The sequence below is a fragment of the Mustela lutreola genome, chromosome 1 (assembly GCF_030435805.1).
Source record: "Mustela lutreola isolate mMusLut2 chromosome 1, mMusLut2.pri, whole genome shotgun sequence".
In the NCBI taxonomy this organism is placed as follows: Eukaryota; Metazoa; Chordata; class Mammalia; order Carnivora; family Mustelidae; genus Mustela; species Mustela lutreola.
In genome coordinates this window covers 70,081,531-70,106,416 of record NC_081290.1, presented here as the reverse complement: position 1 = coordinate 70,106,416, position 24,886 = coordinate 70,081,531, and the positions used below count along the sequence as shown (strand labels likewise).

Genomic DNA, 24,886 nt, shown 5'->3' with positions numbered 1-24,886 from the left:
GACAGCCTGATGCGGGGCTGGATCCCAGGACCTGGGATCATGACCTGAGCTGAAGGCAGAGGATTAACCCACTGAGACACCACGCTCCCCCTGGATGCAAGTCTTTTATCAGATATATGATTTGCCTATATTTTCCCAATTATGTGGCTTGTTTTTTCGTTTACTTAGTGATATAATGATATTTTTGCTTCTTAATAGTTTGTAATTTCGATTAAATCCTACCTATCAAACTGTGTATTTTATGAAACTAGAAATTCTGGTCCTATCTAAGAACTCTTTCCCTAACCCAACTTAATACATATTTTCTCCTAGAAATTTCAGAGTTTAAGCTCTTACATTTAGACCAATGATCCGTTGTGTGTTAGTTTTTGTGCATGGTATAAACTGAGGTTCTAAATGACTTTCCTGTGTATGGATAACCAATTATCACAGCAACAGTTTTTGAAGAGTCTCTTTATTCTCCAATGAATTGCTTTGACACATATTGTCAAAAATCAATTGACCCTAAAGGTAATAATTTACATCTGGGCTCTAAAGTCTGTTCCGTTGATCTATATGTGTATACTTATGCCCATACTGGAGGGTCTCCATTATTGTGGTTTTATATTAAGTTTTGAAATCAGAAAGTATAAGTCTTCTTTGGCCTTTTATAAAATTGTTTTTGGAATTCTGGGTCCTTTGCATTTCCATACAAATTTTAGGTTTAGTTTGCCAATTTCTGCACAAAAGACTACTGGGATTTAGCCAGCAATTGCACTGAATCTATAGATTGGTTTGTGGAGAACTGCCATCCAAACAATATTGAGTATCCTAATCTAGGAACACGGCCTGTCTTTCCATTTATTGGATCTTATTAATTTCTCTAAGCACGATTTTGTGTGTTCTGTGTACAATTCTTAGAGTACTTTGTTATATTTGGTATGATGTAATTATTCTTTTTGACGCTATTGTGAATGAAATTGTCATCTAAATCACCACTGTTTCCAGCAACTTTTTAGGAGTGTGTTTTTTTTTTTTCCTGCTTTCCAATCGAAATCAAGTCAGCCCCTCTGGTAGTGAAACTGCTGGTCCTTCAGCCTGTATTAACCCCTTAAAACTGTGTTGACTGAACTGGGTTTTATGGGAGCAACTCTGGGCAAGAGTGCCACAGATACCATGTATGTGTCTTAATCAATATCCACTGGTTTTTCATTATAAGTACTTGTAAGGTTGTGTGCACATTTGACTTATTTCCTCGGTCTCAAGTTCATTGTTTTTTGGCAATTCTGTCCAATTGCAATGTTGCTGTTTGGAGAGAGGGTTTACCAAACTGCTCACTTTGCCATATTCTGTGAGTTCCATTCACATCTGGTTTCTGAATTCTGGTATCTGAATTCAGATATAGCCTACAGACTCCCTCAGAAAAGGCGTCAGTCCTCTGCTATACCAAATGGCCTGGTAAACTTCCCATATCAATTGTGATAAAAGTATCAGTTTCCCACTTTTGATCATATAGAATGGTACTATTTTCCAGGTGTGTATATGAACAATTTTATTCTTCTTTCTTCCAGTGAAGAAACTAATTAAGCATTAGTTCACAGTTGATATATTTAGTTTTATGAGGATATTTTTTCTTTATGTATATGAAATAGTCACCTTTCATTCAGTCACGTTTCTCTGGGCAACCTTTATACAAAGTTTAAAATAACGCATGTTTACTATAGACAAGAAAGCAAGTTCAGTTTGAACTTTTATACTTACTTTCTTTTCCAACTCTCTCCACCACGAAAAGGATTTTCTCTTTGCACATTCATATTTTTTCATTATGATCTAAGAATGTTTCAAATTTCAAATATCCTCATGCAGCACTGAAAAGTGCTAATGCCAGAATGGTTATAATTTGGTAGGTTCTGACTAAAATGATTTACCACAGGATATAACTCTTCTGTTGAAGGTCTACTCTATGCACCATCATTTTTTTAAATTATTTCTGATATTTTGCCTATCATTCACTGACCTTCGAAGCTATTTATTTAAAAACATTCTCGGAAATTTCAGTCTGTGAGTGAGTTGTCAAAAATAATTAAGAAAAATGGTCGTACATGCCCCTGACACAGAAATAGATCTTTTCTAAAATGTTGCTGCTTTTAACAGAATTTAATTTAAAGTCATTTCAGGAATTATGACTCTATTAACCAAATGATTCCAACAAAAGTAAAAACACCTAGAGCTTTGGACTAGATAGTAAGAAAGAGAAAAGTGTTCTTCTCGTGCCTGCTAGTCTTTCGAAATCCCTCATATTTCATGGGAGACCATCACCATGCTCACCTCACTATCGCACACATTTATAAACATTCATGAACCTTCTCGTTTTTCAAGATTTTCACCTGTTCTGTCACTTACATTCATTTCTCCACCAAATCGGGAAAAAAGGAACAGAAGAAAATTTTCCAAACCAAACCTTAATTCTCTTTGGCTCCTCTGTCAGGAGTTAAAACAAATATCTAACAAAGCCTGGTCCCAAGGAAATGGGCACCACTTACCGCCTTCCTGTTATAACTGGCAAGACATCATTGGATTTGGCTTCAATTATTTTAAATGCGACTTTCTTCAAATCTGAAATGCCAACAGCCATGTCCTCTAGCATTCCGATTTCATCACCTACCCGAGGGAAAAGGAGCATTGTTACAAACATACTATTTAAAGAAAATGTCATTTGGTACTACATCTCCCTGCTGGGATTTGTTCTAGCATTTTAGTGAATGAGTTTCTGAATGCAGTGAATATACTCTAAACGCTTTTCCTCAGAGGTTGAAGAATTTCACCAGTGAAATAAGAACCATTTCAGTGGACTCCAGCAGTCCAAGTACCCTTTAAGGGAAAAGAAAAATGTATACAATTGCAGGAAGACTACAGAGAAGTTTTACTCCTTTAGGAAACAGAGTATCATGCAGCTCTCTTTCCATTGACAGGCATGATATTTGATTTCTAGAAATAGAGATAGATCCACACTATCCAATAGAAATATAATGCAGATCACATAAACAATTTTAAATTTCTTGATAGCCATATTTTTAAAAGAGTGAAATTTATAAATATGAAATTAATATTAATAATATATTTTACTCTGACTCAGTATATCCCAAATATCATTTCAGTTAAAAATCAATGTCAAATTATTCATTTTTTTTATAAAACTAGTTTTTACTAGTCTTTGAAACTTGGTGTGCATATTTAGTACATATTGATTTGGACTAGACACATGTCAAGTGCTGAATAGCCACACCAGGCTATGTATTAAATAGTGCAGTTCCACACATTAGAGAGTTGGGACTTTAAAAATCCAGTCATTGAAACTATGTTGGCAGAGAGAGCCTTTTATATTAAAAAGCCAGATGTCTGCTCAGACTCCACTATTCATACTCCATGAAATAATCTATAATTCCATTTTCAAAACATAATGGGGGTAAGAATACAGTTACAAGGTCAATGAATGCAGAGAACTGAAAGTTACATTATTTCTGTAATGCTTAGGTCATCGAGGTTTATTCCACATTTTTATGTTTAACTGCAGAATCTATAGATCAAATATCCTTACGAATGAGAGTATGAGTTTAACATGTACTACAGCGATACTCACTATATGTACTTAGCAGTCCTTCATACTGCACTATCAATCCCACTGTGTGAAGCTGCTGTAGGAACCCAGGGTCATGCAAACTTGTGTGTAATTTAATGATAAAACCACAAACCAATCCAGCAAGCTAGAATAAAAGAAAAAGAAGTCATTGAAGAAATTGACTGGAGTCAGCAAACTTTAATTGAAAAATCCTTAAGATTTTTGAGGCATCACAGAATTAATTAAAATTTTTCAAGTATGTGAAACATTCATGAACTAGTGGAGGGCATGGACAGTTTGGTTAAAATATTCCCTTTCCTTCGGTCTCGCTTCCTCCACGTGTAGGTCTATAAAACTCAGTTGTGGGTGTTGAGGCAGAAGGGAAAAGAAAGGCCCCCAGGACAACCACTGTGATGGACACCAGCCTCGATGTCATGAGACAGGGTTGGCTGAAGGTCCTGTTAAATCTTGCCTCTAAGCATTACTGCCCTGCAAACTTATTTTATAGACAAACAAAACGTATAAGAGACCATTATGAGGCCCTGTCCTGGGATGCCTTAGAGAGCTGTAGAAATGGGAGATGGCAAACAGATCCCTTCTGCCAGCCTCGGCCGCCACCTAGGTGCAAGGCAGCCACCCCTTTCCTTCTACCGTATGCTGTGTGGAGACCTCAGGGCATAATATGATGACAGGGTGGGAGGCCTTTTCTTCCCTGATTCTCTGCACTGTGAAACAGAGCATACATTTCAGAGACTTGGCCACCTCTCTGCAGAAATAAATCCTTAAGATCTCATAAGCTGTTTCCATTCAGTTCATGTTTATTATGGATTAGGAAAACAGATACTAAAACTTCAAGTAAGGAATCCCTTTAAAAAAAAAAAATGAAACTACCAAAAGAAGACCTCTACCATCACCAAGGATACCTTTTAGCCACCCAGACCCATGCTGTGCTCCCGAGAGGCACCTACTGCTTGGCTGAAGACGATGTCCCTTCTGAGCGTCAGCATCAAGCCCTGGGGCAAGCTGTGCGCAAGTTCCTGAAGGAGCACGAAGGTCAGGGACTGCTTGGCTCGGCTCACCACTTCTCCCATGCAGTCCTTCAGGGTACGGATGAGGGGATACAGCTGTTCATACCAGTCCTCTGCAGGGAGGAAGGGGGTGTAAGAACAGGGGGACAGATGAAGGTCTTGGGGATGGAACCAGGTTATTCTTCTTAGTCAAGGTACCCATACTATTAAGGATTCACAATGATTCGATTTGAAGAGGTCTGATCCAAATCTCTTTGAATTCCAGATGTCTGCCGTCAGCCGCCTTTGGATCTCTCTGCTGGGCATACTTACCGTATGTACAGTAGAACTCCTCTCTGGCCTGCTCACCTCCGGTCTGGGGACCGCCTGTGGCCTAGCGGGTAGTGTCACCAAACTCCTTCCAGGCTGGAAACCAGTTTTCCTGGACTTCTATGATCCTCACATTTTGGGGTCAGTGAATTAGTTCTACTGTTGTAGAACGCACCCGACAGTTACTGTCCCCAGGCCCTCTGTCTTCATCACTTGGCTTCTCTGGATCCATTACTATCCCTCTCCTTCCAGTCATGCCCTACCTGAACCTTTTCTTAACAGTGTCCCCAGAGTCCCTGGAGGGGACTTTCTAATCTAATCTAATTCCATCCCATCATTCACTCCCTTCCTGCCCTACTTTAAACATTGTAAAGAAAGGGAGCTCACTGACAGCAAGGAATTTATGTTATAATACCCGAGCCTAGCATAGAGTCTCACATATAGCAGATATTCAATCAGTTTTATTTTTATTTATTTTTTATTTTATTTTATTTTAAGATTTATTTACTTGGTAGAGAGAGAGAGCGAGAGAGAGAGAGCGAGAGAGGGAACACAAGCAAGCAGAGTGGGAGAGGGTGAAGCAGGCTTCCTGCTGAGCAGGAAGTCTGTGGGGCTTGATCCCAGGACCCTGAGATCATGACCTGAGCCACCCAGGTGCCCCAATCAGTTTTAATTGAATGAGTAAAGTTATAATAAATATAACAAAAGTTTTTGTTTTTTATTTATTTATATTTTTAAAATATTTTATTTATTTGAGAGAGACAGAGAGAGGGGTGAGAGAGAGAGAGAGGGAGAGAAAGCACAAGCAGGGAGAGCAGCAGTCAGAGGGAGAAGCAGACTCCCCACTGAACAGGGGCCTGACATAGGGCTCCGTCCCAGGACCCTGGGAATATGACCTGAGCTGAAGGCAGATACTTAACCAACTGAGCCACACAGGTGCCCCATAACAAACGTTTATAAAGATATAGGCAAATATGAAAAAAACCAAGTGTTTGACAATTCAAATAGGCTTTCTTCAAATCAGGTACAAAACTGAAACCGTCTGTGTTTTTTGTATGTCTAGATACTTGACTTGTTTCAAGTATATAATCATGATGTTGGCATATGATATGGGAAAAAGTTATATTTTAGTTTATCTGGAAATCAAGGCCCTGATAAATGTCAAATCCTACACATTCCAGACTGTGTGACATTTCATTAACATACAAATAAATTAATAGTAGTATGGCAATGAAATTTAATAGATATGAATGTATGTTGAAAATTAATTTTAATTCAGGCTCTGAAATGATATGATCTTCTCAGCACAACAGTGTAAGTTTCACCATGAATGATGTAAATGGTCAATAACCAGTTCAGACCTTGGAAGAGTTACAGGGAATGATACAAACAATCATAATCACTATTGTACCTTATCTACCATCACTTAGTTATTTTATTTTGTGTTGTAATAGATTAAATGAAATAAACCAAAATGGTTGAAAGAATAATTAATGACCCCAACTTAATAATAAGATGCACTCTTGTTAATACTTTATGTAAATGCTTATGTGATGCTATAATGCAAAATACGTAATGAGTTATTATTTTAAAATATTGTAGAATTACATGTTACAATAGGAATAAAAAAAGCACCAGACAAAGGGGAATACAATGAAGGCCTATTAAATCTGTAATCATTTAATGAAGGACTCACTTGTGGGCAGCCTACAATGAAATTTGGACAACGGTTATTTAAAACAAGCATGGGCTAATTATTGATTTTTATGTCATAACTATATGTAAAAGGGCTTATGAAGGTACATAAGTCTTATTTTCAGAATAAAAGACACATCAGTAGACATCTGAAAGGAATAGTCCATATTCCTTTTTTTTTATATTTACATTCTTCTATCTCCTATTTCTCTCCCACTCTATAATTCCCAGTATGAATGTTTACATACATATATTGATTCACTGACACATACGTATATACACTAGGAAAACAAATATTTCAATAAATTGACTGAGATTTATATCTTAGAAGAGAATAGATGGCAGCATGATTTTGTTTTGCGCTTAGGTCTGTAGAGACCAGTTTCTATTCAACAATCTCCAACATAAATAAAGCTTGTGTGCAGTAGGTGGCGCTGCCTTATTAGGCTGAAGTAGAGCTAGGTTGTCCCTACTCTGTTCAAGTACCTGATCTATATGGCTTTATACATAGCATGTGCGGGTAGTTTAGGAACCTTGCATCATACTCTCTTGTGTCAAGTGATCAGTAAGTTGGTCAAGGGTGTGATATGTGCTTCCTAGTTAGAAAGTGGAAAATTAACTTAAGGGCACGCTTCTCTTGAAAGACACTCAGTGACAGCTAAAATTTAATATAGCTCTTGGTTCTTCTTGAAGATCTTTCTTTGCACATTTCTTCATTAGCACCAGGATAATTTCCCTACCTACTTCAAAATCTATCCTCATACTTATTTAACCAGTTGATTCTTACTCATAAATTGCAATCACATAAAGAAAAAAATGAGTCTGATTTCTAATCTTAATAGAATTAAACTGAAAACCTGGAAAAAATACACTAATATTTTAAACTTAGGGGCATTGTTAGCTGCTTGCCTAATGTCAAAAATATTCAGCGTCTCCATTTACTATAATTATATACAGTTTTTGTGGCTAAAATTTAAGGCAAATGACAGTATAATAAAACATTAATTCTAAACCATAAAAAATACAAGTTTGTGAGTGAGGCAGAATGCCTTAAAGATAGTAGGAAGATTCCTATAGAAAAATATAAGTGAGAAAGCTAACATCACATTTTTTTCTGGCCAAGAAACAATTTAAGTTGAGCAGATACAGAAAAAACTGCACTGGCAAATGCAAATTGCAATGACTACAGGTTCCGGTCCCTGTTAATATTCACTCACTGTAAATCTCAGGTTTTCAAATAAACACAATGGTGTATGACAGGTCAAAGAAAGGCTGGAGTCAGTTCATAAATGGCCTTTTTGCTCCAATGAGCTTTCCAAATCATTCTCACAAAGGAACAGCAAATGCTTTGGTTTTCTCTTCAAAAATATTTTTGGGTGGAGAAAAAAAAGCTACAGCTCTTGACAATCTTAAGACCATTGTCATTTCCCCTCACCTTCCTGCCTCTCTCTACTTCACAGTTTCCATGGTGCTTACTTTGTTCTCAAGATAAAGCCCATTTTCTGGTAGGGATGAACTGGTGTTCATTTTGGGCCATCTGGTCAAAATAAGAAGTCCTGAAATGCACACATCCAGTTTTCTGAGTTTAATTACTTCAAGTTTCAACTAAGATTTTATACAACACACACACACACACACACACACACACACACACACACACACCCAGTGAAGCTAAGTGGCTACGGGTTCTCCACCATATAGTCACTTTACAAACACCTCTCTGGGAGCTAATCGGCTCAGCAGACACTTAAGTGCCCACATCCTCAATTCTATCCCTCTGGGCTCCTTTCACTGACAGAGGGGACTATAAAGAGAATGTTTTATTGTCTCTATAAAAACTTGCTGAAACTCCTTAACCCGGAGACCAAAAAGCAGAATCTTTCCTTAGGAAAACATAAAATGCATGTGGCTTAGCTGAGCTTTTCCTGAGCTTTGTGAAGTGTCCTGGAAGCCATCCAAGCAGAGCCTGTTTTCCAGCCCTTTACTTGCTTCTATAACATATTCAAGTGAGGCTCACTGAAGGATTCAAAGAACGACTGCCAGGTGTCCACCCCCACCCCCTCCATACGCCATCTATTTCCTGTACAGGATGTTCACGTCCCCTGAGCTCAATGGCTCTTATGTTACCCAGGAGGAAAATAAAAGAGCCAAATACCAACCAACTGCCGCAGAGCAGAATGCTTTCTTTCCAATTTCTGAGCCATTTTCTTCTCAGGTGTTTGGTCTTCTTTGATCATTTAAAATAATTAACTCCACACAAGCTTACAGCCATTGTTATTTTTGTTATCACAACTTTTCAGGCATAGAAGAAAAGAAAAGCGTAAAGATTGCATGCCCATTAAACTTTATGCAAAGAGAGAGAGAAGAAATGAGCCCAGCTTCTAGGATTCACCTCAGTGAAGAAGATGCTCACTGTGAAGCTAAACAATTAGAACGGCCTCTAAGGAGGACGATAAAGTCCCCAAGGTTGTGAGAAAGAGACCAACACATAGCCAAGAGGGCTTTGATACTGTGCTCAGGTCCCACAGAAGGGCCAATGTGTTTGCAGTTAGGGGCTGGCAGTGGCCAATTTTGCTATTCCTTCTCAGAGTCCTTTTTGCTTTGATGGACCTACGTCCTATATCAGCCCACATACCACTACCTAGGTGCCCTCTGAGTGAAGGCCCATTCCTTCAGGCACAATTCTACAATTTGAACAGCATAACTTGGAGGGTTTGGTCAATGATCAGGCTTTCTCTCCACATACTTCACAGCTAAACTCCTTTGTATGAGTATAATATATGTGGCCCTCTTTGGTCATAGATCATGGACACCTGCCCATTGCCTCCAAATATCTGGACATACTCCAGCATATAGGCTAATGATGTGCTAGATGAATAATCAGGGAATGAAAAACACCCACTGAGGCCTGGCTGCCTTGAAATGTCTTCCCCAGCTACTCAGAATGCCCTTTGAGCCTTCCTTACCCTTTGGCCATCTTTATCATCCATCTCTTGGCTCCAATCCAGGAATAAAAAAAAAATCAATCTGTATTTATATTACTTTAATAAATGCTAACCTATTTCCCTTTTATCACTTTCCCTCCTTTCTTCACTGCCATCAAGAGACACATAGTCATTCGTTAGCCAGAGACAACTTTTTGGAAGTGAGTCGTATGGGTGACACTTATATTTCTAACTCCTGACTGCTACTCTCAAGGGGCTTAAAATATAGAAAGGAAAGTAAGAGGTGTAAAGTAATACTTACCATATAAGGGAGTCTGATAAGTGCTATAAAAATCTGGGACCTGACAAAACATGTTTAGAAGGAATAAGAGTCTAGAGGCAACAGAGTTCATGTCTGGTGAGAAGATCATATTCATTTACAGCTGTATTGTTGACTGAACATTTAAAGGGAATCCTGTGCAGATGGAGTTCAAGGAAGCTGCATGGCCAGCAGGTATTTAAACACCCATTGTGCAAAGCTTTGTAGGATAAGTCTGGGAGGGGTGCATCATTTGGTGATATCAAGTCCCATAAACAGATGTTATAAACTGACCAAAGGTTATTGTACGGGGACTGGAAGGGAGGAGCAGAGGGGCTGACATGACTGAAGGACTTGGACAAGGCAAGAATACATGGAAATTGGGGCACCTCAGTGGCTCAGTTGGTTACGCGAGTGGCTTCGGCTCAGGTCAGGATCCTGGAGTCCCAGGATCGAGTCCCACATCGGGCTCCCAGCTCCATGGGTAGTCTGTTTCTCCCTCTGACCTTCTTCCCTCTCATGCTCTCTCTCTCTCTCAAATAAATAAATAAAATCTTAAAAAACAAAAAAGAATACATGGAAATCATGTTGAGACTGAAACCATGAGGGGGAAAAAAACCCAATAAAAAAACTTATTGGGTAGTTACCATAGCAGGGATAGAGAACGAGGTAAGCAGGGGTAGGGAGGGAAATAAGAAGGTACAGACTATGTGTGAGCGAGAGCCAAAAGCTAAGAGGCAAGGTCAAAACTAGAAATAATGGGTACTGGTAGGGCAAATGGGAACTGGATTTATGGTGTCCCTAGAGAAAGGTTGCACAGAGAGCAGTCTGTGCCTTCAGAGCAGTTTAAGGCCCCAGGGGTATTCACACAAAGACTAGACATGAATCTTAAGATGCAATCATGATAGTGTCCACTGAACTATCGTCCAAGGTAAGTGACTGTTCTTGGCACCTTCTAGATGCATTAGAAATGAGTATACTGCTCAACTCAAAACAAGCTGCCATCAGAACAAAGGCAACCTTTTCTTGTGTCAAGGGAACCTTGTTTGTTTAAATCCTGCCAGCCGAAGAACGCAGTGTCATAAAACTTTCCAGTCTTGCTCTTAGAAAAATGGCAAAGGAAATGCATCAACCGATATCCTGGTTAAACTTCTCATTTTGTAGCACAAAGTGGAAAGCCTTAAGTAAATTCTGCTAAGACAGTTTCCAGGAACTAAATCCATTAATCAAACAAGCTCTGTGTTTGTTGTAGCACAGAAGTTTTGAATTGGGGGTTATGATGAACCTGGAGGAGTCACACACTTGTATCCCTTGGGCATATTTTGCCTTTTGGCCTTAAAAAAACCTATAATCTCAGGACTCTGGCCTACAAATATGCTGAGCATTTAAGAATACGCTGCATAGGCCATAGATCCTGATGATCTGAAATTACCAATACATCGGCATCAGAGAGCGCCTGTCATTTAAATTTTGTGCCTTATCTAAGATTGAGAAGACAGAAGGAGTGGATATTGAGTCCACTGAAGCCTGAGTAGAGCACAGAAATCCAGAAAAGGGAAGAGGCGATGTACTTCTATCCTGAAGTAAACAAGGTGAACATAGCAGTTTTCCAGTAAACTTCAAGACCCATGGTATATACTGTACTATTTTTTAAAAATACATCTATAAATGCAACAAAGACTCATGTACATAGATTTAACTTATAAGCACTGAGAAAGCAGGCAAGGGACCCAACACGCTGTAAGCAATACTATTTCTCAGGCCATTCCATTCAATAATCATATGCCCCAATGTTCCCACAGGGGAAATGTGAATCTCTTCTTTCTGTCCCTATCTCACTTTCACTGTGGGTATGAGCATCACCAGATTTATGATAAAGTTAAGTAATTTTTCAAGTGTAATTTATGAATACATGGTAGTTCTTAATTTTTGCCTAAGGTACAATTTCCATAATAAAACTTTAACAGATATCTACAGGATTGATTTTCATAAAGTTATCTTATAATACCACCAATTAGAGTCTAATAAAACTTAGCATTTTGTTAAAAGGATGACAGCAAAAAATTATCTGTACAGATTAAGATTAGTGATTTTTTCTCCTGGAAAGAACAGAAGCAAGACAGCATAGTAGTTAGAACAGGCTCTCAACTCAGACCACCAGGGTCAGAAGTCAGGCTCTGCTGCTGGACTGGGCTTGATAGTGCACAAGTGTTTTCAACTTTCTACTTCTTCATCCATTAAATACATCAAATTACTTTTATGAGTGTTGCAAGAATTAAAGAATATAGGTAATATTTTTTAAAGTTTCTGGCACCTGTTAAGCAACCCCCAAATCTTAGCTACTACCTTAAAAAATTACTACAATAATAAACTAATTTATATGTCACCCAATGACTTCCCACCTGCTAACATTGTTGCTTTTGCTCTTCCTTCTCTCCTATTTCTGAAGATGAGCTGTTCGTTCTCCAGCTAAGATGAGCTTCTCTCTCCGTATACCAGACTCATCTCCTCTCATCTACTTAGAAGTATCACTCAAGCAATTCTCTCCCCTTCTTCCTACATTATCAGTATTTCTTTGTTGCCAGAGCATTCCGATTAGCACCCAAACAAGCCATTTTCTTCCCATCTTTAGAAATGGCCCCCACACGACCCTATTTCCCTCGATAGCTTCCACCCTATTTCTCTGCTTCCTTTCATGGTGAAACTTCTCAAAAGAGTTTTCTATAGATAGTGTTTCTAGTTCCTTTTCTTTCTCTTCCTCTTAACCACTCCACTTAGGTTTAGTCTCCATCCACTCTAGGGAATTCTCGTCAGTATCACCGGTGACTGTTACACGGATAAATCCAAAGTTACTTAGTCCTCATTCCACTTTCAGCAGCATTAGGCATCCTGATCACTTCCCCCTGGAATACTTTCTCACCCTAGGTGTCAGGAAATCATACTCTCCTGGCATCCTCCTACCTTACTGGCCATTCCTTCTCTAACTCTGTGGCTGGTTCCACCATTGTTTTTGACTGTTGACATGGAAACATCCCCAGTTGTAATCTGTATGTTAATTCCTTTGCTCTGAACACTCAACTCTTTGTTGGCATTGTTCAGTCTCACAGTTTTAAGTACTATTTATATGTTGACAATTTACAACTTTTTAATTAATTTTTTAATTTTAATTCCAGTATAGTTACCATACAGTGTTATATTAGTTGCAGGTATACAATATAGTGGTTTAACAATTCTATACATTACTCAGTGCTCATCATGATAAAAGTACTATTTATCAAAATTTGTGTCTTTAACCTGAACCTCTCTCTTAAGTCCCAGATTCTTATATCTTACTGCATACCTGAAATCACCATGTAAACTTGGCATATCCCCAATGAGCTCCTAGTTACCACAAACCCTGTTCTACCCAGTCTTCACCAACCAGTAAATGGCCATCCCATGCCTCCAGCTGCTCATGCCAGAAATTGTTCAATTATCCTTAACTCCTATTTTTTTCTCATTCTCTCACCCAAACTATCAGAAAAGTCCATTGGCACTACCTTCAAAATAAGTACAGAGTCCAACCACTTTTTGGTAGTCCAAGCCACAATCATGTCTCACCTAGACAATTACTTAGCTTTCTAACCAGTCTATACCTCATTCTGCCTTCCCATCTATAGCCGAATCTCAACATAATGGAGTAGGTATTAAAATTTATGTCATATTAAGTTACTCCTCTGTTTAAAACCTCCCGATTGCTCTTATTTTTCTCAGAGTCAAAGTCAAAGTCTATGCAAAGGTCCTACATGATCTTTTCTCAAAGCTGCCTGTATAAATTCATCTTCTACTCTCTTCTTTTCACCTTCTCTATTCAAACCAAATTGGCATTTTTGCTGTCTACTGATGATGACGGGGCACTATTGTCTTAAGACTTTTGAACTAGCTCTTTTTTGTACTCAATATATCTTTCCCCCAGATATCCACATGGCTCACATCTTTTCCTATTTGTCTTCATTCTAATATAAACTTCTCAATGAAGCCATTGACCACTCCCTTTAAATTTCAATTCCTGCCCTCCAACAATATTCCCAAAGCCTTTTACCTTCCTCCATTTTTCCATATTATTTGCTGCTGTTAATATATTGTTTAAATTCTCTTAATTTCTTCTATTAATGTTTCTCTGGGACAAGAATATGAACCCAGGAGGGCAGGTGTTTTGCCTGTTTTGTTCATTTTTTTGTATCCTCAGTGTCTAGAATAGCACCTGGCACATAGTAGCTACTCAATTAAAATATGCTGAATGACTGAAAGAAAAAAAAATCACTCAAAATAATGCAGTACCTATATTATCATAAAACAGTAGAAATGGAAGAAACCCCCCAGAACTGTTAGATGATCTTTAATTTACCAATAAATTAAGGTCCAGAGAATGTAAGTAATCTGTCAAGTTATATAACCAAATAAGTAAGTTGAGGACTTGCCAAGAATCTTGACTCTGAGCTAAGTGTTGTTTTGTTACATCAAATTCACTGCACAATATTTAAGAGAAGCATTAATTTTCTGACTGGATATTTGAAAATTTCATAATCTATAATTATTATTGAAATTCTAAGTTTATAATAAAAATATATGTGGTACCTTTTGATTATTTTTTACTAGTTTTATGTTTTGTTTTGTTTTTTTAGCTTTTAAGTGTACTTTTAAAGGTTGTGGGGTTTTTTTGTTTTGTTTTGTTTTTACCTATTGACCTAGGAGTTTTTCAAAGCCTGGTTCATTGATGTTTCTTTCCCAATGTAATTCTAAACTTTTATGTGTAGAAATTCATGACATTCAGGAATATTAATACTTAAAGCCCTTTGATGAAAATGATGCTTGGATCTTTGCACTTTGCCAAATAAAAGACATGTTTCATATTATAAAACCACTGAAATAATTGTCTAATGTTGAGTATAAGTTTTGGTAATATAATGATTTTCATGTATATATGCATAAATATTCACTATGTTGAAAATACTCAATAATATAAAAAATACCTACCTAAGCATTTCTTGTCAGGTAGCAGTTATAGATCAAGGTAACTAGGCTTTTATTTCATAACATTGATTTCTATTACTTGTCAAGAATTATGTCAGGTTCTGGAGATTCAAGAGCAAATCACAAATACTTGCCATATTTTCTCACAGAGCCAAGTCTAGTAGAGGAGATAATATTTAAAACAGCATTTGTAATAAATCAGAGATTCAGAGGCTGCAAACTAGTGGCCCATGGGCCAGCCTTACCTGGTCCTCAAAGATATTTTATTTGGTCTTCCTCATATTTTGATGATTTTAAAATGTCAATTATTGACATTTTAAGAATTTGGATGTTTCATATAAAAATTCACATTTACTTGAAAAATCAGAAGATACAGCGATTTTAGTTTCAGTTTCCTTTGTAGGAAGGATTGGCTAGAACTGGAGTGGTGGCCTTTCTTTTTGGAGGGATATATATTGTCCCAGTGTCTACCCAATTCAATTGACTCATTCATGTTACCCTGTATGCTGCTTGAGGGCCTTTGTACTGGAAACCCTTATAAAAAGCATGACTACATAATTTGCAGAATTCAATGAAAAGTTAAAATGTGAGAAACTTCCATTCAAAAGGAGTAAACAACCTTTTTCCTTTCTTCCTCAGTGGTATATCTCTCAACCTGTCACGGTGAAATTCTATTTACTCTTTCATGTCATGCTCCCTTAGGCTCGGTGATGCATGTATGCAGAGTCTCAAAGGTACCCAGACTGATTCTGAGTATTTCACCCCTGCACCCAAGTCCTTTGGTGGGTGAGAAATGGGACAGAAAGTGGTCATTGGGCTGGGGCAGGGATGGGGAAGCTGGGCAGGAACTGGAGAACCTGCGAGGCAGAACCATAGGTGAATCGAATGTTAAAGCTCCAGGCACAGCCTCCATTGCCTTATTGGAATTTATTTAAAACACAAAGATACAACTTTTAAAAATGCAAGATGGTGATTACAAAGCATTAAACCCAGAGCAGAGGGCCCTGCTGTGTGCAGGACCCTGTCTACTTGCACTGGGACAAAGCTGTATAAAGGGGCAGATGGGGGTCTGGGCATTTAGGGTTTTGGAAAATCAGCAGAAAACTTAAGCAAACAAGTGAAGTAGTAGATGTGACTAATGTCTAAACATAAAGGCAAGAAAATCCACATGCAAAACGGCTCTTAAGATCTAAGCATATCTCACCAACAGTTGCTCTAAGGACTCAGATTCTTCTTGACAAATTCAATCAGGAATCACGTTGCATTTGAATCCTGCTTAGATACCTAACAGTTCTGTAGCCTTAGAAGTATTGCTTCACTTCTTCATCTATAAAATGGGGATAAAAACAGAACCTCCTCAACAAGCTTGTTGTAAGGAGGGAGGCAAGAATGGCAAGGCTTGGCGAGTGCTTGTTACCAAAATGTGAATGCAGTAAGGTTTAACTAAGCAATGTGATTATTTTCTCTCTTGACACCTTTGTTTGAGATCCAAGTTGCATTTGATTTGTACCCCTTAGTTCTTCCTACTCCTTCCTGGAGGCAATGTCTACAAGCCAAGGCTCTGTTTTATGGATTTTGCTAATTTTGTCTTATTCTTCCTGTTCCCGTTCATTCAGTTTCATCTATCTATCAGCTAATGACTCTCAAATGCATACTCTCTCTTCTACATCCTTTATCTTGTATATTCTGTCTTTGGGAAAATCTCTGAATATCTTCTTTAAAATACAACTTGCTCACCCACAAGACCACAAGGTCAGGGTGACGACTGCATGTATTCCTGGGTACAATGCCTGGCACAGGGTAGATGATCAACAAATACTGAATGAATGAAAGGATCTTCTTCTGTCTTCTAACTAACACAAATTTAATGTGTGTCTTCCATAAACTTAATGCCATGAACCATTTTATGTGTAACCGTGTTCATTAATTAATCCTTAATTACTTCAAATTTATTAGGCAGATAACTACTCTGGCCAACCTAAAATAAAACATAAGAAAGAGATTGGATTCAAAAAAGTGATTTGCTAAACCCTTCTGATTGTTCCTATTTGGAAGATGGGGCACTTTTTTCAGATGACACATCTTCGGCACAGGAAGCCCCTGACAATTTGTGATAAATTACTGACAAATTCTTGGTAGTTACCAAACAATTATGTTAACAGGAGGCAACCAGAGATAAAGTAAAAGGTATATGTGAATTCTCAGGTCCCACTAGAAGATATGAAATGTACCTTGTAAGCTAGAAGAAAATTAGGAAGGAGGAAAGAACATGAGTATCAATGAGCATGAAACTCTAACCAGTGGTAAGTAAACAAATGCTATGATCTGCGTTATCTCCTTTGTATGAGGAAGCAGTGACAGCATGAAACCAGCATGGGCTCACTGAGAAAAGTCATGTCAGAAGAATTTCATCTCCTTTTTGACAGGACTGGTAGCTGAGCAGATTAGAAAGAAGTATTCAGAGACGGGGCATTTCATGGTAACCTTGTGAAAGACAAAGAAATTCAGGCATGCAATATCATGAATGGGTGAATGGATCACTGCTTCAACACAAATCCCCAAACAGTTGTGATTAATAAGAGTATTTTAGTGCATACAGGTTTTTTTAGTGATGTGCCTCAAGGATTTGTATTTATTTCTGTTTTCCCATCATTTTTTATGTATTACTTGTGTGAATGAACAGAAAATGTTTGTAAAATGTGAATAAAATAAACCTAAGCTGGATAGTAGATATGATGGATGTAAGAAATAGGTATTTATCTGAGTATACTGAGAAGTGTAGTACACTTCAGTCTTGGGTTTATCCATCAATCACATCAGTAGAATTGAGATAGACCATGTCTTAATCTCCTTGTGTCCCTACTCTTTCACAATGTCTAGCACACAATGGCACTTAAATATTATTTGAATCTTGAAAGCCTGAAGGATAAGTCAAATTGAGCAAGATTTATGGTATCAATGAAGTTAGTAGTAAAAAACTTGGCTGTCAAAACAGCCAGTGTGAACTTAGATATCATTAATAGAAAAATAGATTCTAATTCGGAGAAAGACAACTATCATATGATCTCCCTGATATGAGGAAGTGGAGATGCAACATGAGGGGTTAAGGGGGTAGGAGAAGAATAAATGAAACAAGATGGGATTGGGAGGGAGACAAACCATAAGTGACTCTTAATCTCACAAAACAAACTAAGGGCTACTGAGGGGGGGGGGGTTGGGGAGAAAGGGGGTGGGACTATGGACATTGGGGAGGGTATGTGCTATGGTGAGTGCTGTGAAGTGTGTAAACCTGGCGATTCACAGAACTGTACCCCTGGGGATAAAAAATATATGTTTATTATTAAAAAAATAAAAAATTATTAAAAAAAAGAAAAAAGAAAAATAGATTCTAAAAGTAGGAAAGTGGTCCCCCTCTGTTACTCTGGGTTTGACGCTGTTCTTTGAAAAATGACCAGAAAATGGCAAAAAGGACATAATGGTTGTTTTCCGATTTGTTAGACTATAATGTGGAAGAAGGAAAGTAGATTTGTCCTGTTTGTTGCACAGAATTAGATCTGGGCCAGTGGGTAAAATTAAAGGAAACATATTTAGATCAACATCTGGAGTGTGCCATTCTAGAAAATAAAAAATGGTTTTCTATCACTGGAGATGTGTACCACGGGCTAGGTGAAAACTGGGAGATACTATAGGTAAGCTTCTTAACACAATTTAGGACATTTAATTATGTAATGTTTAAGGGGACCTTAAAATCTAAGATTCTAATATTCAGTGATTTTTATCTTTGAGTTTTCAGCTTATTATGAAATTGAAGGCATGTGGTCCCATGCATATAGTAGATGGTTTTAAGTATGTTTGAGTGTAGGGAACTAAAAGAAAAAACTTGTTCATTAAGAAAACATATAAATATATATATAAGCCATGTAAGTTTGAAAAGGTATTCCATTATTTGTGTTCAGAACAGCAGAGAATGTTTTATTTCCTGAAATACTCCTGAAAAGAGATTTGTGAAGATATTTTGTAAAATCCTAGATCTAAAACAAATTGAAAAACTCTCAAAACTACAAATTTAAAACATTATTAAATAAACATACTGCAAAAGAAAAATGTGCACCTTAAAAAATATCTGCAGGTTATAAACATTAAAAAATGGAAAAAGGTAGCAATAATTCAGAAGACCATCTGTTTAACCATGATATACATATATGCCAGTGAAACAAACAGGAATTACAGCTAAAATGTAAAAATAAAAGATGATAATGAAGAAAGAAAAGCTGACTGTCATAGGGTTGACTTATCCTCTAAGATTTCAAAATATATCCCAACATAAAACATAGTAAATAGTCAAAACCTCATGAAGAGAATAAAAATTCCAGAAATTGACTAAAAATATTTGCAGAACATGAGGTGCTTGGACGTCTTAGTGAGTTAAATGCCCGACTCCTGATTTTGGCTCAGGTCATAATCTCAGTCAGGATTGTAAGACTGACCTCCACGGAGGGCTCTTGCTGGGCAAAGAATCTGCTTAAGACTTTCTCTCTCTCTCCTTCTGCCCATACTCCCCCACTTGCACTCTTGCTCTCCCTCTCTAGAAAAAAAAAATTGTATAACTTAATATAGCAAGAAACAAAATAAAACTGATACAACATGAAAGAATTACTAAGTGATGCGGTAACAAATGCATAGCAGTATTTATGACATTATACATTCGTGTAAATTCTGGATGACTCAGTCATTCAACTCATTTATCAATCGTAAAAAGAAAAGAAGAAATGGTTTTTCCATCCCAGATATGAGCTGGGGATAAAACTGGAGCTACTGAAGAAACGCATTTTATTATGAAAATAATATTTTGAAATATAGTATTAGGTTTTATAATGTCAAACTTCACTAATAACTAGATAAATTACAAAAAAAATACAAATTAAATTACAACAAATTACAGATTGCAATATAACATTTCTCACCCAAAGTGGCATGAAAATAGGGAAAATATTTAAGGTTGGGAAGACTGTGGTTAAAAGGGTGCTTGTAGATACTTCTCGTGAGAGTATCTATTGCTAAAAAGAACCATCACAATGTTCCTACCCCTTGGTTGGTTTCTATGTGTTATTCTCTAATAGAAGAAATCAGAGTTCCTTGAAAAATGGCTTAACCTAGTGCTGGGGCAGGAGAAGTAACAGCTGAACCTAGACTACCTCATGGTGCCAGAGGGAAGGGGAATGAGTAAAAAAAGTAAGGGAATAAGTAAGAAAGAACACAAAGTAGTAACTAGCCTATGGGTGGGCAAACTGTTAGAAGGCCACTGAGAACAACCTGAAAGAGCTCCTAATGGCTAACTCCAGAACAGTTTGAGCCTCAAATATATATATATATTATAATAGTATTAAATTATAAACTAAAAAAAAACATACATATTCTTGAGTCTACACTGATACGAATTGATAATTGTAAAAATGCACATGTGGGAGAGAAGGAATAACTCTTCCTTATAAAATAATTCCACTTTCTGTGATCTGACTTTGGGGAAAATATCAGGGATATAGTAGAAGACTTCAACATTCAAAGATGTGTTACATGTTAACTCAGTGCAATTATAATAATTATATTTCTGAAATAGTGGTTTCTCTTTTGATGAATTCGTTTACAGTCATTGTAATCTCATTTCCAGAAAATGCTTCTTAGGAAATATCCATTATATAATGATATGCAGGATATCAAGAAGTACATCTATATTTACAGTGTGTACTTCAGTTTTGTTACTCTGTGTGTGTGTGTGTGTTTGTGTGTACGGGTAAACATCAGGTATGTTAAAAATGTTTCTGTCTGATTGAAATAAAAAGATAAAACTCATACATAGTCCTATTTGTTTACCCTTGCAAATTTTTTAAATTCTTATTTTTCTAATAAAATGTAAAACTACAGGTAAATCGGGGCACAATATAATTAGCAAATGTGTATCTCAAAAATCTTCATCTGAAATAGTTTGCGAGATAGTGTAGGTAAAAACATGACTTTTGGTTATTCATTTGCCTTATATCAGCACAAAAAACCACTATTAATTTCTCTACTGCATTGCTTTATGTGACAAAAATCAGGATAGAAACTGAAAATGCTTTTTTCCTAACTTTAAGAAGAAGTCTAAAACAACCCTAAGTATTTTATTAGTATATTATTATTACATAATGAAAGTAAATTATTGTTAAATGATTGAATAAGCTAATCAATCCCACTCCAACTTTGCAGTAGCATTCATAATCTATTCGTAGTATACTTGAGCACAGATTCATCTGTAAAACATCTATTTGTAAATGTTATACATCTTCTTTTAGGTACCGATGTCCTCTCTAAAACATGAACTCTATACACAATTGTCTAACCTGTAAAATGTTAACAAAAGCTTTAACTTTGAAATTATTTGACAATATGATATTAAATCATTACTAGACTAAAGTATATATTTCATTTTATATTTTTCAAGTGTTTTATCTCCTGAAAATGTTGATAACATCAAAAAGTATGCATGAAATAAATATGGATCATAAATTGAAAATAAAATCACGTAGAGGGCACGATGCTATGCTTTGACTTTAACCATCCACAAATCCCAGCTAGCTGTGAATTCTACATTGACAACAGCTTCTGTCTGGTTTATACTATATTCAGACAATGCCTCACATTCAAATGAAAGTGATTCATCGAATCTTACCAAATATTACCTACCAAATATTTTTACTCTTTAAAATGTAATTTTGATCCCACAGAAACAACCTTCTGATAAAAATACAAGTATAGGTAAAATACATAATTTCAAATATTCTAGAACTCTTGTCAATGAGAACTTTTGGGGAACATCAAAACAAATATGGCAAAATTCAGTACCTCATCTTATTTCTGCTAAAAGAGTATTATGCCTTGAAAACCCATCAATGGACATAACAAGCCCCAAACATGATTTCAACTTCCTTACCTCATTTTCCAGAGCTCAGCATATTGTCTGGCTTATGGCTGATAGTCAATAAATGTTCAATTAAAGAAAACTGAAGTATACTACTTCTTTATGACATCAGTTATGACAAGCTTTCACTTCGATTCATGTAAAAGTTATAGGGCTGACATAGAATCTGACTGACATTAGATCCATTAACTAATAAAACTGATATTATTAAAAAAGAAGATCCCCATATATAGTTAAACTAAGTAGGTATAAACATAATGAATATTAGTATAAACTTTTCCATGTGAATGTACTATAGAAGATGAGGACCATCTATAGTAAGAAAACTTTAGTTTATAAACATGATTTAGAAATAGTTCTACTGTTAATCAAGTAAGGAAAGATTGATGTTTCACATAATTAAACTCCTGGTGAACATGTGAGTAATGAAAAATCAGGAAAACAAATTGGGAAAACATAAATTTAATTTTATAAGTGTCCATATTTCCTTCTGACTCATTTTCTTAAAGTAACAGGAAATGCAGATTTCAGAAGAAGAGAGTAGGGCAACACTGGGTATTCTCTCCAAACACTTAAGTTACCAAAAGGGCTGGGACTACTTTAACAGCAGTTCTTACCCCTGTAAAGAAATGCAGATATTTGTCTGGGTTTTTGTCATCAAAATTAATCAAATTAACAACAACAACAACAACAACAAAAAAGGCGAAAAAGCCATTTATAGGGACACAACCATAGTTAAGATTTGATTATCATATTTTCTGGTAAAGCTTGTAATAAGCCATACTTTTAAAAGTATCTATATATCTGTGTGTCTGCCCTTACACACATATAGACACCCACATGTGTATGTAACTGTTTTGTGTATACATGTCTTCATGAAAACCGAGACTTACTAATACACACAAACATATTCTTCTTATATGGAACCAAACCTTCTTAAAGTTTTTGAGTTAATTCACAAAAAATATTCTCCAGCACAAGGTAAAAAGCATTTTATCATACTGCATTCTTTTCAGGAACCATTGTGGATACTGCGTCCTGATATCTGTAGAAGTTTCTAGGAGCTTTAAGAGCAGATGCTTGTTTTGCTTCCTAAAAAATTTTGGAGGACTGTGTCAAAGTAGATTAAATTTGGTCAGAGTCTTTAAAAGAAAACACTCTTCTTCTTTCAAGAAGGTTTTTATGTAGCAAAAGAAAAAAAATGAGCATTGCAAGCAGTTCTGAAAACACAACTGAGATGCAATTTGATAAATAGCCTTCTATCATCCAAGCCAGAGCAATAGAAAAGCATGCTATCAGCACTTTCATCAAAGGCACTATTGACTCCTCTTTTTCTATCTCATTTTATCATGACTTTCTCATTTTGTTTACTCAGTCAGTGATTGGGAAAACATGACTCCTTACCCCTTGGATGAGTTATGATGGGGTCCACTAGAGAGGGGTCCTTTTCTCCATCTTGGCTGCCACCACCACCGCCTTCATTGCTGCCATCTCTTTCAATCAGTCTATCAACCATGGCAATAATGCAGTTCAGGCTTTTCCCCACGTTGGCCCACACCCTATCCTGAAAAGAGCATAAGTATCACTACACATTTTTATTGCAAAAGCAAGATAAGGCAAAATCTGACAAATCCATTTTAGAGAAGCAGGTAGAGGAAGAATCATAAGAAAGCAGACTCAGTGATTAATTCTAATACTCCCATTCACTTGGCCAGACTATGAATATATAAGAAGAAATCTGTTTCATCTTAATAAAGCAAAATGTAAGTCCTATAAATTTTTTATTTAGATCCTTATTTTTTCTAAGTCATAAAGCAACGATGAAATACTGTACAATATTAATCCATAATTGAACACAACCTATGATATTTTAAACTGGATGTATCTGTTTCCCTTACCGACACTTAGTGGGAAAGAAAAGACACATTTTTTAAAGAATAGCTATAATTTGCATTCAAACTCCTTGTTTTTCCTTTTTACTGTGATAACACACATAACATTGTTTACCATTTAACCGTTTTGAAGTGTACAGTTCAGGGGCATTAAGTACATTCACATTATTATATAATCATCACCACAACCATCTCTAGAATTTTTCATTTTCCCAAAATGAAACTTTTGCCCTTTCAAAATGAACTCCCCACTCTTCTCTCCCCCACCACTGGCAACCATCATTATACTTTTTGCCTCTATGGATTTGACTGCTCTAGGCAACAGAAGTTCTTGAAGTATGGTCTTTACAACTCCTTTAACAGAATGACCCAGAGAATTAAAACACAGATTGTCAGCGCCTACTAAGTCAGTCAGAACCATTACGAAGAAGGCACTCTAAACTGAATTTTGACAAACTCTTCGGGTGCTTCTGACCACTCTAAATCTGAGAACTTCTACTCAATATTATGTGCTATGGCCATTAATGTCACTGTGGCCGATTTATTTCTTAGGAAGCAGCCCCTACCACTAGGGGGCCTCTCTGTCTCCAACTTGACAATTCTGATTAGCATTCTATTTTTGTTTAGGGCAATTCACAACACTCTAATTCATAAAAGTTGTTATTTCTTAATAAAAAATTCAAATGTAGTTATCATTATGGTAGTTTCTCATCCCTAGTTTCCCTTTGTGCTCTTCTCTTCATATCATTTAGATGGAGTCACTGACTCTCCAAGGGTGATGGCTAATTTTATATGTCGACTTGATTGCATTGCAAGATGTCCAGATAATTTGGCTAAACATTATTTATGTGTGTGTTCGTAAGAGTGTTTCTGGGTGAAATTAACATTTGAATTAGTGGACTCATAAAGCAGTTTGTCCTCCCCAGGTTGGGTGGGCTTCACTCAATCCACAGAAGACCCGAGAGAGAGCAAAGATGTGGAGGCAGTCAAGATGTAATCCTTCTTGCCTGATTGACTGAATCAGGACATTGATCTTCTGCCCTCAGTACTCCTGGATTCTTAGGCTTTCAGACTTGGACTGGAACATATATCAGAGGCTCTTCTGGTTCTAAGGCCCTTAGACTCAGACTGAATTATACCACCAGATTTCCTG

At 36.8% G+C, this 24,886-nt stretch overlaps 1 protein-coding gene across 11 annotated transcripts in view; it reads right to left on the bottom strand.

The window, feature by feature from the left end:
• INPP4B (inositol polyphosphate-4-phosphatase type II B) overlaps nucleotides 1–24,886 on the bottom strand; it is an 834,661-nt gene that overhangs the window by 78,426 nt on the left and 731,349 nt on the right. For all 11 annotated transcript variants that reach the window (XM_059168095.1, XM_059168068.1, XM_059168015.1 and 8 more), the window contains 4 exons: nucleotides 23,246–23,405; nucleotides 4,567–4,739; nucleotides 3,620–3,743; nucleotides 2,523–2,640 (listed from right to left, as the gene is read on the bottom strand). In XM_059168095.1, coding sequence (XP_059024078.1) covers nucleotides 2,523–2,640; nucleotides 3,620–3,743; nucleotides 4,567–4,739; nucleotides 23,246–23,405 — 575 coding nt within the window. The remainder of the gene's footprint in view (nucleotides 1–2,522; nucleotides 2,641–3,619; nucleotides 3,744–4,566; nucleotides 4,740–23,245; nucleotides 23,406–24,886) is intronic.